Below are 12,500 nucleotides of genomic sequence, written 5' to 3' on the forward strand. Positions count from 1 at the left end.
AACACGGCAAGCATATGCGTGATTTTTTGGGCCTCTTTATTTTTATTGTAGTCTAGTTTTCTATATTTGGGGGCGTTTTTAATAAAACAATTATTCCACTCGCGCTTGTTGGATATGAGATGATTATAGCCAACTCGGCGCTACGCACCTCGTTGGGTATCTATCATCTCATATCCAACACGCGCTCGTGGAAAAATTGTTAATTATTTATTGGCAAAAGCGGACAAGAATATCTAATCATGTCTCATTAATCACTACACTAGTGGTTTAGTCCTAGATATAGTACCGCCTGGAAGTATTGACACCTTTACCGCGTCATTGCGGCGTCACCCTGTCGCGTCTTTCCCTGGGTATTCCCGCGGTAGGCCGCTTTTCTGCCGAGGGAAATTTACGGCTAGGCTCCAAAGTTGCCGCGGGAAAGTCAACCGAGGTAAACCCTCGGTAATTAAAATTCCGCGGTAGAGTGGGGTTTCCGTTGACTTTGTGTTTCGATAAGCTATTGTAGATTGTAATGTTGAGATCCCACCGAACAACAAAAACTGAACAAGTTTCGGCTGAAAATTGTGAACAGCAAAGAGGGTTATAGCCGCTAATCATGCACCTTGGTTTCCTTTTCCTTTTACATGCGAAAAGAATATCCGTACTGTAGCTAGATTCCGACCACATTTGAAACCTTCTTTGCGACATGCATTTGTATTTTGATTGCAGTGATTATTTCGGAGACTTATGGTGGACTATTCATTCGAAGGTTCGACGCTTGTCCCACTTGCGTGGACTTCGCCGTCATTTTATACATTTAAGTTTATGGGAGAATATGTCCGCTTGTTTTTCGCAGCTCAGCGCACGGAACATACATTTATTCATTTATTATCTCGATATCCTGCAAACAGGAGAGGGTTTTGACAATATTTACAAACTGAACGCTTACATGTTCAGGGTGAATGGCTCGAAAACCTTGCGTGGCCAAGTTACGACTTCTTGTGGTTTCCTACTGCAGTATTACTTTCTAAGGTTGTTTAGTGTAACAAATCACAAAAAAGAAGAACATTCCAAGGAAAGAACCCAGGATATCAAACCCCTGAAATAGTCGAAAATTATTTGATCTAAACTGAAAAGATTGTTTTCGTGCTCTGGGTAATCATTGGTGCATATCGGCGTGGTTATGCAAATTTATCACGAGTGGATGCCCGCTGCGAAAAGAGTTGCATGTGAAAGCGCAACGTGAGCACTGGAGTAAAGATGGTTCGAACATTCTAAAGTTTGTTTCGCTTGCTGGTTTTGCATTTGTTAAAATTCGTATGCAAACGATGAGCGTTCAGATAAGTAAGAGACTTCTTTTCTCCACTAACTACAGTCTATTCTTAAATTTGTTTTCCATGCGTAATCAACATGCTGCAATTAAAAAATATTTATGGAATTCAAGTAGACTATTGCACGACTGATAAAACAACGCGAAAATGTATTTTGCTGCAATTGCTATGATATAACAATTTATTGCTGATGAAAAGCGATGAAAAAAGAAACCATTCTTAAATTATTCGTCGGTACGTTTGGTCTCAAAATAGTACCGACAAAGGCTCCGATGCCTCAGAAGAATGTTGCGATTAAAATTGAAATTTGACAAGTTTAACAATAATACAATGTATGTGGAAGGAATACCTGCTTTTAACCAAAATGGCGATGATAAAACGAAGACAATCGCACAAGTTTGAATTTCAGGTCTCCAAATAAAATAAAGTCAAGCTTAGACGAAAAGAGATACAATTGAACCTTTTTCAAAACCAAACAAATAATTTCTCACGCACACATACAGTATTACAACCTGGAGAACAACAAGTGTTGCGTTGGCTGGATAATCAAGCTGTCACTTACACTGTATCTTTAAAGAAGTCTTCAGTCTTACATTATGTAAAGATTATAAAATTTGAGTCCTTACGTAAATGGCACACTTTCTCATTTTGATTACAATATCTTGCATTAAGAATCGATTCTTCACACCATGAGATACAAAATTTGACAGTCTTCCACTTATTATACAAGAGCAACAGATCATTATTCTTTCCTGCGGCAAGCCTCGTCTTTTCTCCGGCGGCAAATTTCCCGCAGCAAAGTGCACCTCGGTTTTACCGAGGGAAAAAAATTTGCATACCTCGGTGCCGCGCGTCCACTACCTGCGGCAAAGACGAGGTATTTCCTCGTCCCTAGGGGTCAATACTTCCAGGCGGTACTGTACCTGTGTATGCATAAAAGGTCTAGTAAAGTCCATAGTTTCATTTTCCAGCTTTCAAAGCTGGTACGGAGTACCTTATCTCCAACAGAACTGTTTTTTGCTTAATTAATGTTCTTGTTACAGTTATCATACAACTGATCAACTCTGGCCGTTGTACAAAATTAAAACTAGCTTTCAGTCACAGTTTCTAAATACTGATAATTTTCTCAATAGAAAAGTTGCTCAGGTATGTCATTGTGAAGCGTATAACTGTCGTGGTTTCATTGGTGGTGAAAAACAGACTCCCCTTAAGAACACTGTAGAAAGAATAACTACTCCGCCAACTAGTTCCCCGAGGAGGAGGCAGCGGAAAAAGCGAAACTTAACAGCTGACTTTGACGATATCACTGTAAGTTGCAATCAGAACAAACTGCTTTGTTTTCTTCTTAAATAATGGTAATTGATCTGCCTTCATGGAGTTTGGTTGTCTTAATGAGTGCAGTCCCAAGAAGCACTGTTTTTGGTGACTGATGATTCTAAATGTACCTGCCGTGAGTCATCTACATAATTTCCCTGAGTGACATCTGCTCAGGCCCGGGTTGCGCAAAGCATGGTTAGCGCTAACCAGTGTTAAATACCATGGAAACCTATAGATTTTGATACCTCTTAAGGGGCCACAGACTGATTTTTCACACGTTGCTAAGGAGGTGAAATGTTACTTCCGGTAACTGATGTCATCATATCATGAGCTCCGCACGAACTGTTGTATCCATCGAAGGTTTTTCCTCGCCCTTCCTCGCGCTCGTTCTCAGATCAACTGCGCATGCATAATCGAAGTGACTTCCGGTTTGAGAAAAAGCTAAATTTCTGGCCGTCTTTAAACTGAATTAAATTTTTTTACGTGGCACGTTTCACCCCCAAATACAGAATATAGCTAAGCATTGATTTTTTTAAAATAATCTTTTTTGAAAAAGTTATGGGTATTTCAGTATCGTTTATGTCTTTAAAAGGAACATTTTTCAAAATAAAAAGAAAACCATGCTTGGCTGTATGCAAAAACGAATACAAATTATGAAACCATCAATTAAATACCCAAATTGCGTAGCACGGAGACAAATTTAGAGTTTTCTTTTATTGGTCATGTGACAATGGGCATGGTACGATGACGTCATATTTAGGGTCATTGGCTTACAAAAGTTGAAAACTAACCAAAATAATGCCAAATTCTCTCAAATTACTTAATCATTACATCCTTAGCAACGCACCCCAAAAAATATGTCAGTGGGCCCTTAACCAATAGTTAGCAATACCCAGGCCTTGGGCCACCTGGCCCCATGTTGTTTAACTCATTGACTCCTCCTGGACCACCCCCCGTTGACAAGTAAAATCGTCTGATGTTAGACGGACCGCCGCGCACCGGTGGCTCAGTTGGTTGAGCATCGGGCTGTCATGCAGGAGGTCGTGAGTTCGACTCCGGCCAGACCAACACTGAGGGTCTTAAAATAACTGATGAGAAACTGCTGCCTTTGTAATCACATCTGCAAATGGTTAGACTTTCAAGGATTCTCAGATAAGGGCTGTAAACTGGACCAGTGAGATGGTCTGACATTTAACAGTGTAAAATATTTGCAGTTGTACTGAAACAGATTTTATATGTTAACACAAGAAGAAATATTTTCAAAACATTTTTCAAACATTTTGTATAGTGCCTTTCTGTAATAATGATCAAAATTCTGAGGAGTTCTAAGGGAGTTGAAACTAAAAAAAACAAAAAGCTTATAAAGTACAAAAATAACAAGTTTGAAAGCAATAAACAGTATCTTTTTGAAGAAATCTATGGGGTTAGCTGATCGTAAGTCTTGAGGACTAGAGCTCCATAAGTATGGAGCAGAGAAATGAAGAGATTCATTTTTTAAGGGTGACTTACAGATAACTGGAGAAAAACCGACTGCTCCTTGGCATTAGTCAAACTCATGACCTTCTGAGCATCCAAACTAGTAATCAAGTCGTAGATTTGACTCCTCCAAAATAATGAGCACTTTGATTTCTTTCGAGTGTCCGAAGTAACAGTCAAAAAATAAATATCTTTGGTGTAAAATTTTTACATTACCTTGTGCAGGTATTTCTCTGATGCAAATCAATTGTCTCTTTACAGCTTGAAGATGAAGTTGAGAAATTGTTGGGCGATAACAGAGGATTGGTACAGAGTGACCAAGCCTTAAAACTATCACGACTGATGGTGCGCGCAGAAACCACAGATCAAAGAATCATGCTTCTTAAAATTTTGCAGGTACAGTACTAAGATGTATCCCATTCTCTCCTCCCCCCCCCCATTCATCCTCTGACTCTCCCCCTGACATGAAAATTTGGTTTTATCATGTGACTTGATAGAGGCAAATTATAGCGGTTTTCAATTGAGTATCATAAAACAAATATCAAAGTATGGTACCATGCAAAAGTAAGTTGACAGTCTTTTTAGAGTCTCGATTCTCATGAAGATCGAGATCAAGGAAAGAGAATCAAGTCGACAAAATCAAGAATTTAATGAGCTGTTTGCTCGACTGATTCCTCGATAGACTAATAGCACATATGCAACTGGGAATACAAATAAAAGAAAAGCCTGTGGAAGTTTCTCTGGGAATGTTGTTCAGGAGTAATGCAGAAAACCGAGCGAGTTTAGCCCTCTTTTGAATCCGGTTGCTGAAATTGGTAAAAAATCACAATGAACGACACTATTTGGTGCGATTGCGGGGGGAATCAAGAGCACGATCTGCCCAAACTTAAGTCGATTCTCGTTCCTCGATTCTCGCAAGTCAGTACTGTAATAACTTGCTCAAAGAACTAGAAAAATCATGTGTGCAAGTAGTGACTGGTTCGGGTTTTCCTTTCATTGGTTGATAAACTGGTGCAGGATTTTTTAACCAATCACCAAACCTAGAAACTGCAATCACATAATTACATGTACTTTTGACAGTCATTTGAAAACTGCCACTCTTGTAAATTACTTGAATCTTACTTTGGTGCGTCATTGTCTGTTTCTTTTTTCTGCAGCATACAACTGACCAGGCATGTTTGAAGGCTTTTCTAAGGTTTCAAGGTTTGTCACTTTTGTGGAGTTGGATGGTTGATGGAGGAGGCAAGAAAGCCAGACTACAGAGCCAGGTGGGAATTGGTATCAAATTAAAGACCATTTTTTTTATATTTGTTGTCAGAAGGCAACTTTGGCTGACTCATAAAATTATTGGCACTATCTTCTTCATCCTGTAGACATAATTATTTTGATAGTGTTATGATTTCTCCATGGTCAACCTCTCGTGACTATCCTCATCCATCTTTTCTGAAGCATTGCTGAAATGTGAAACAAGTGGTAATAGTTTTGTACATTGCACAGTAACCCAGCTTTTGTGGGAAACACCTTTACCAGTCAAGACAAATCAAGGGTTCCAAAATTAAACTTCCTGCACCATGGTCTGCTGTCAGTGGTCCCTTAATCTATTCAATTAAAACCAGTAACAGGAGTCAGAGATTGATAATTGGGAATAATTTCTTAGATGTGTGTTCATAATGAAGGAGATAATATTAATTCTGGTAAGTAAGTGAACAAGTTTTATTGTTATCATCAAAATAGAAGCACTGATTCTATTGTTTTCAAACACCTGTTACCTTGTAGTTACTCTCTTCTCGAGTGTTGTAGATTAATACTCCTTTGTTGTTTGTTGGCCATAAAATTGAACTGGAACAAACATGAAGTAGTAACTGAATACTACCCAAGAAAACAATATTAAGCAAGCATGAAAAAAAGAACTTTTAAATTCAGCAGTTGGCCATACATATTGTGCATGTTATGTGACAAATAATGTTTTTATTATCTCCATTGACAGTTACTCGCAACCTTGAGATGTCTGCCAATTGCTACAAAAAACCAACTGGAGGACAGCAAGGTGATAAAAGTCGTAAGAAAATGGGCAATGTTGTCCTGCCGATTTATGGAATCGGGCTGCAGTATTGCGCAGGACAATGACAGTCCAACAGATTCTGAATGTACTGCCGGACCAGAAGATGATGACGAAAAGGACAAGAAAGTGAGCAGCAGTCCTTTTTTTGAACGACAGTGCTCCAATAAAGATCAATCTGATGACGATTCCTTGGATGCTGAAGTTGCAAGCTTCACTGTTGAAAAGGATCAAAATGGAAGATTGTTAAAAGGCAAAATAGGACCTGAAAAATCCCCAGATGATCTTTCAGAGGATGATATTAAATCAGAGGATGAGCGACTGCCAACAGATGGTGTGGGAGTGATGGCCAACGAGTTACTGAAGTCTTGGAGTCTGCTTAAAGTAAGTTTGTTTTAATGAAAACATACATGTACTGCAAAATGTTTCAGTTTTAAAACAGGAAGATTGAAGAAAACCATGTATATTTTTTCTTTTAAATCTTTCCCATTCTTCAACGGCAGAATAAATAACAATTATTTTCGTGGAAACTTCTCTCAATCGCCACAAGTTTGGTTTTCTTCATAAGATTAAAGTGGTACTATGACCAAAAAAAAAATTCTTTTTTTCCTTTGGATTTGAAAACTATGTTAACTAAACACTAACTGACCCAAGTTTTAAGTTCTGATTTTAAAAAGACACAGGTCTGTTTATTTTAACTGGAATTTTCTTATTTATTGGTCCGCCATTACTAACTTTAAAATCTTTAGAGAGCTGGGACGAGGAGAAAATGACGTCAAAGACTCTGGTTTAAGAATGCAATGCGTGTGTACGCGGCCAAATTAATATGCAGCACGGGAGTTTCGAGCTTTCAGACTTATAAACCCGTGTTTTGCATATAATTATAATAAGTTGCATTTACACGCTGAAATTTTAAGCTAAGGAGTAAATGACGTCATTTTCTCTAGATCCAACCCTCTGAGGTCCAATCGGCCAGTTTTGAACATGAGTAATGGTGGACTGTGAAACTCAAAGCGCAAAATTTTGCCAGTTAGGTGTTAAGCGAACACGCTTTCAAAATCTGAAGAAAAAAAGGAAATGATTTTTTGATCATAGTACCACTTTAAAAGATACAGGAATACAGTTTGGTGAGGAACTTAATCCGTTCATCCCCAAAGTGGCTCCCATTGATAAGTAAAATAATAATAATAATATTATTGTCTGGCATTAGATAGAGTAAAATCACAAGAAGTGTCACCCTTTTGAGGCAAAGGTTTAACAAGATAACTTTCTTTTTAAATTCTTTTTTAGGAAGTTTATAAAATCCCAAAGAAGTCTGCTACCCCGGTGAGTAAAGACATGGTTGATTCTGTTATTTATTTGTTAATCGTGAAGGTCTAAGTTACCGAGAAATATACATAAATACAGCCAATTTGGAACTGCATCACAGAGTGGCCCTTAATAACTGTATCATCCAACTGAACGTCACTATCATCCTGAAGTACAAGTAGTAACTTTAAGATTAACGTTTTAGTATCCCTTGTCTTAAAATCCTAACCCTTAATAAATTAAATTAATTCAGTAACTCTTTCCCTTTTGAGGGGTTCCCCGTTAATGAGCATTAATGAGTAAGATTTATACAGAGTAAAATAACAAATTACTTATATGTAGTAGGGAAAGAATTCTAAAGTGAACATAATTTATATACATGTAAATGTTTAGCCCCAAGGCTTCACCGCTGATGAGTGAAGTCGTCTGGTGTAAAGCTGGGGGAGCACATGGTTCAACATTGTGCAACATTTGTTGCTCAACAAATGTTGCACGATGTTGCAGGCTGGTCAATGACAAAGTTGCAAATAGTTGAATGGCTATAACCACATTCAACTTTTGTCAAACGAGAGTTACGAATTCTTTCTATTTTTGGTGGCAAATCAGGTGAATGCGAGACTGGAAAACAATCGATAAGCGCCATTCAACAAGTGTCAACTTGTTAAACGGAATATGTAGAACTCATCTCTATTTTGTTCAACATGTTTAACAGCCTATTTCGACATTCAATACTGCATGACACACTGTTTAACATTTTGTTGTGTGTCCAATTAGCTGCAATTCTGGAGGCAACTGCCATGATTTTAAGAACCAGGCCCAGATTTGCACTTAAGTCTGTAACTGAAGAAAACATTGTCATGATCATTACCTGTAAACTTGGTTTAAGACTAATTATTATTGTTTTTTTTAACTAACCCAGTAATCAGGCCAGGATGGTGTTTGATAATCACTTATTGAAAGAATAAATTATGAGTAGGGTATTCAAACTATTCATTGCTGATCATGATTATTGCCACAGTTTGAAGACAAGCAAGACAATGTTATTTTCTGGTTTCATTGTTTTTCTCAGGCAAAGCAAGATAGGATTGTAGAGCTGTCCTTGGCATGCAGTCCAGCAGGTAAACTACCAATATCACAAAAAATGTGTATGTCATGGTTCATATTTTGTCTTGGTTTACAAGTTTTGAAACCAGTTCAATTTTGACTTTTCTTTGTCTAATATTCATTATCACAATCTGAAACAAAGGAATATCAAAAATTAACCAGGAAAAATATTGAACCACAACACATGCAATATTAGTATCTTGCCACTGCTGTACTGATAGTAATAATTTATGATGAAAATAAAAGGACATTACTAAACTATGAAACAGCGAAAGGAAACACCAAAACACCATTATATATGACCACACCATACATTGAATACTAACTGACAAAAGTTGGATTTGAAATTAAATATCAGGGCCCAGTTGTTCGAAGGGTGGATAGTGCTATCCACTGGATAGATCACTATCCACTGGATAACTCAATTGGTTTTGCTAGTGTTTAGAGCAGTTTTCAATTGAGTGTCGTAAAACCAAAACCAAAGTAATTACTTTGGCCAATCAAAAAGGACGGAGACAATCCAGTAAACCAATCACAAGTAGCCGACACAAAGCGCGGGAAAACTTGCACTCGCGATCCACGATTGGTTTTGGTTTCACTTCTGATTGGTTGAAAAAATGGCGCGAGAACTTTGAGCCAATCACTGAGTGAAGTAATCATAAACCAAAGTAATTATCTAATTACTTTCGACACTCAATTGAAAACCGCTCTATCCGCTGGATAGTGATTTATCTGTTGGATAGGGCTATCCACCCTTCGAACAACTGGGGCCAGGCCTAAAACAGTACTGCTCCTAATCTCAATCTTTTAATCTCAAAATCCAACCTTTGTCAGTAATGTTAGTATTGAATGTATGGTGGGGTCTTACATTGTGTTTTGGTGTTTCTTGGTTTCGTATTGTCCAAAATAAAACCATTCATTTTTTGGTTAATGAGTTTTTTTCTCTTGCATTTTCAGGGAGCACTGAGGGAGAGCATTCTCGGTAAGCAACTAACAGGAACCTGTTAACCATAACACCCAATCACACTCACACTGTGTCTTGTCTCACCTTGCACTTGAGTCCACATCTACATTTGTCTGTGTCCCTAGCAGAGACGTATCCAGCTTTTAAAAAATGGGTGTCCTCTCAACCCCTTCTTGAAAATTTTTTGGGGTCCATTGCAAAATTTTTGGGGTCCAGCTCATTAATATTTAATCTATTGCCTCTTAATTGCTGCTGCAGTACCCTTTCAGATTTCTAAATTGCACAAAAATGAAGTCCTATCGATTCCTACCCTTGAATATGTACTTGAAATAAAATGATTGATTTCTCTGAAACTGTTATGCCCATTGATTCATAGATCAAAATTAAGACACATGGGCTGTTCAAAGCTCCATCAATCACATAAATGACTTGAGGAATCCATACGCTGTAGGAACTGTTGGTGCCAGGTGATAAATGATCTAGATTTCCACAGGAAAAGAGCATCATCTGGAGGTTTAATTTAGGAACAAACGAATCAACAAATATAAGCAATACACAGTTCATCATCAGCCCTTGACTTTGCCTTGGTCAATGTTAATAATCAAGCGATTGAATACATTCAAGATTTTATATGTCAAACACATTATTTTTAACACTAACTCTGAAAAAGTTGCATAATTTTCAAAACAGACAAGTTACTTGCAAAACAAGAACTGAGACTCACATGCGCGCCTGGAATTGATATCGACAGGGTCGCACAAAACTATTATTTAACAATTATTACTTTGCCATTGGATTCTCTGTCGTTTCGTTCACGATGAACAAACCAATGCTTGAAAAGCATGCAACAAACTAAGCTTTGACTGTTATCGTTGACAGATCGAAAGTGTCGCCGATTGTCTGGCCTAAAAAACAGCTCAGATAATGTCACGCAACATGTGGGAATTCAAACACAAGAACTCCTCAAGCTGAACATAATCATTGACAAAATGAAGTCATTTGACTGCAAAAATCTGAAAAGAACAGCTTACCCTGAAATTTGAGGAACTCGATCATTTCTCTGTAGTGAGAAATGGGAATTTTTGTTGTCATTGAAATATGCCATGCGCATGTTTTTCCTGGCGTTTGTAAGTTGCATAAACATTCGATTTTCTTTCTTCTGCGTCCAATTGTACTGTAAACTGAACGTTAACATTATTTATTAAAGCAAGTCAAGTCAAATGTTGGTTTTTGAGGAAGAGGAGAAAAACCTCTCGGTGCAGAGTAGAGAACCAACAAACTCATACGAGGTTACCAAATAACATTCACAATGAAACATTGTTTTCTTTTAAATCCAGTTATGCCAAGAAATGTATGTAATTATTTGCACACTGTGTCCCATGTATTTACACTGTACAACAACAACAATGTTGACACTAGTATTAGAGTTATTTTTAGGATTACTACTGAGCAGAGTTTTGAGAACAGATTGTGACATTAATTTTTATCACTTGTGTAATTACTTTTAATGTTGTTGAAGTTGGGAGAAGGAAAAGGGGGAACTTTGTGATGTTATAATTTGTGCATTTCAGGACTGAGATTTTTTTGTTTTATTTTATCCAGTAGGACACCATGCGAACAAATATCTTCACCAGGGAGACTTGACATAATCATGAAGACTCTACATAATTCTCCAAGACCTCTCTTTCCTGTGGAGTCCAGGACTCCACCAGTTTCTCAAGGATTCTCCACATTTAGTGAACATACCCTTGTTGAAAAGGTCTACGACGATGAAGCTCCAAAGCCAAAACCAGCTGATTTCAGCTTGCTAGAGTTTGGAGAGGTCACAGAAAGCAAAGAAACTTTTGATGAAAAGGAAGATGAAAAGGAAGATACAAATGCAATTCATCCAGCGCCAGACAGCAATCAGTCATCTCAGAACACAAAGTCTCAGATTTCAATGCAGACCTTCGGTTACCAGCAGCGAATGAACTTCAACATGTATCAAGGGTTTGGCTCTTCTTTTCAGCAAAAACCCAAAGGGAGCAGAAAGAAGAAAAAAAAGTGGAATCAAAATCAAAGTTTTTTCCAGCAACAGGAAAGAAATGTACATGGGTCAGGAAAGTTTAACACAAACCTGCAAGGAAATGTTAATCAACAGCAAGGCATTGCTCCCTGGAGGGGATCCTCTCAGAGTGTCCAAAATGTTTCACAGAACTTTCAAGGAAACCAGGCCTTCTGCGGTGGACCCGTGGGACTAAATCAGGGTCCAAGGCCCCAAAATATGGTACCTGGAAATCTTGCGGGAAATATGTCACAACAAGCACCATCTTTTCCTAATTTTAGTGTGCCTCCTCCTAATATTCCTCCAATGGAATTCTTCCGTAAAATTCCTCCTCCAAATTTTCCACAACAAAACCAACCAGTGATAGTGCCCCAAATCCAACAGAATCCAGTCCTGCCACAACAAACGCTTCCACTGCCACACCTTCCACCGAACCAACCAACTTTCTTCCCTGTTAGCCAGCAACCTCCTTTCAACAGACTTCCTCCTCCACCTCCTTTTCAGAGCAATATTTCTGCACAAGCTTCCTCACAGTTTCCACAGGGCAACACCTTGCCTCAGCCTCAACAGCTTCAGCAGGTTATGCAGAGTAGCTTTCCAACACAGCCAAGTAAGTTTCCTGCATTAAACTCATCAACGGTACCCCACCTCAACATTTTGCCAGCACAACAAGTACAATCGGTTAGTCCTCAGGGACAAGTCACCATGGCGCTTCGGCATCCAGGCAATACACCAGAAGCTTCATCTGTTTCAGAGGTTGAATCTCTGATGCTGCAAACTGGAGTCGTCACCACATCTTCGCTAGAAATGTATGAGCACAGAGACAAACCAGAACCCAGCACACCTTTACCTGTTAAATGCAACCTTTCACAGCTGCCACCGTACTGGAAGTCAGCAACAGATCCTCAAGGAAAAGTC

General features: G+C 38.4%; 1 protein-coding gene across 3 annotated transcripts in view; it reads left to right on the forward strand.

Annotated features, from left to right (window-relative positions):
- Positions 1–12,500, forward strand: part of LOC138049441 (histone-lysine N-methyltransferase SETD2-like) — a 31,777-nt gene that overhangs the window by 13,412 nt on the left and 5,865 nt on the right. For 2 of the 3 annotated variants that reach the window (XM_068895713.1, XM_068895714.1), the window contains exons 12-19: positions 2,444–2,618; positions 4,365–4,499; positions 5,261–5,371; positions 6,091–6,546; positions 7,453–7,488; positions 8,540–8,588; positions 9,532–9,556; positions 11,141–12,500. The exon at positions 11,141–12,500 is cut by the window's right edge and continues 23 nt beyond it. In XM_068895713.1, the coding sequence (XP_068751814.1) occupies positions 2,444–2,618; positions 4,365–4,499; positions 5,261–5,371; positions 6,091–6,546; positions 7,453–7,488; positions 8,540–8,588; positions 9,532–9,556; positions 11,141–12,500 (2,347 nt within the window). The remainder of the gene's footprint in view (positions 1–2,443; positions 2,619–4,364; positions 4,500–5,260; positions 5,372–6,090; positions 6,547–7,452; positions 7,489–8,539; positions 8,589–9,531; positions 9,557–11,140) is intronic. The other variant, XM_068895715.1, reaches the window with a different exon arrangement.

This window comes from Montipora capricornis, chromosome 5 (genome assembly GCF_036669925.1).
Source record: "Montipora capricornis isolate CH-2021 chromosome 5, ASM3666992v2, whole genome shotgun sequence".
NCBI classification, from domain to species: domain Eukaryota; kingdom Metazoa; phylum Cnidaria; class Anthozoa; order Scleractinia; family Acroporidae; genus Montipora; species Montipora capricornis.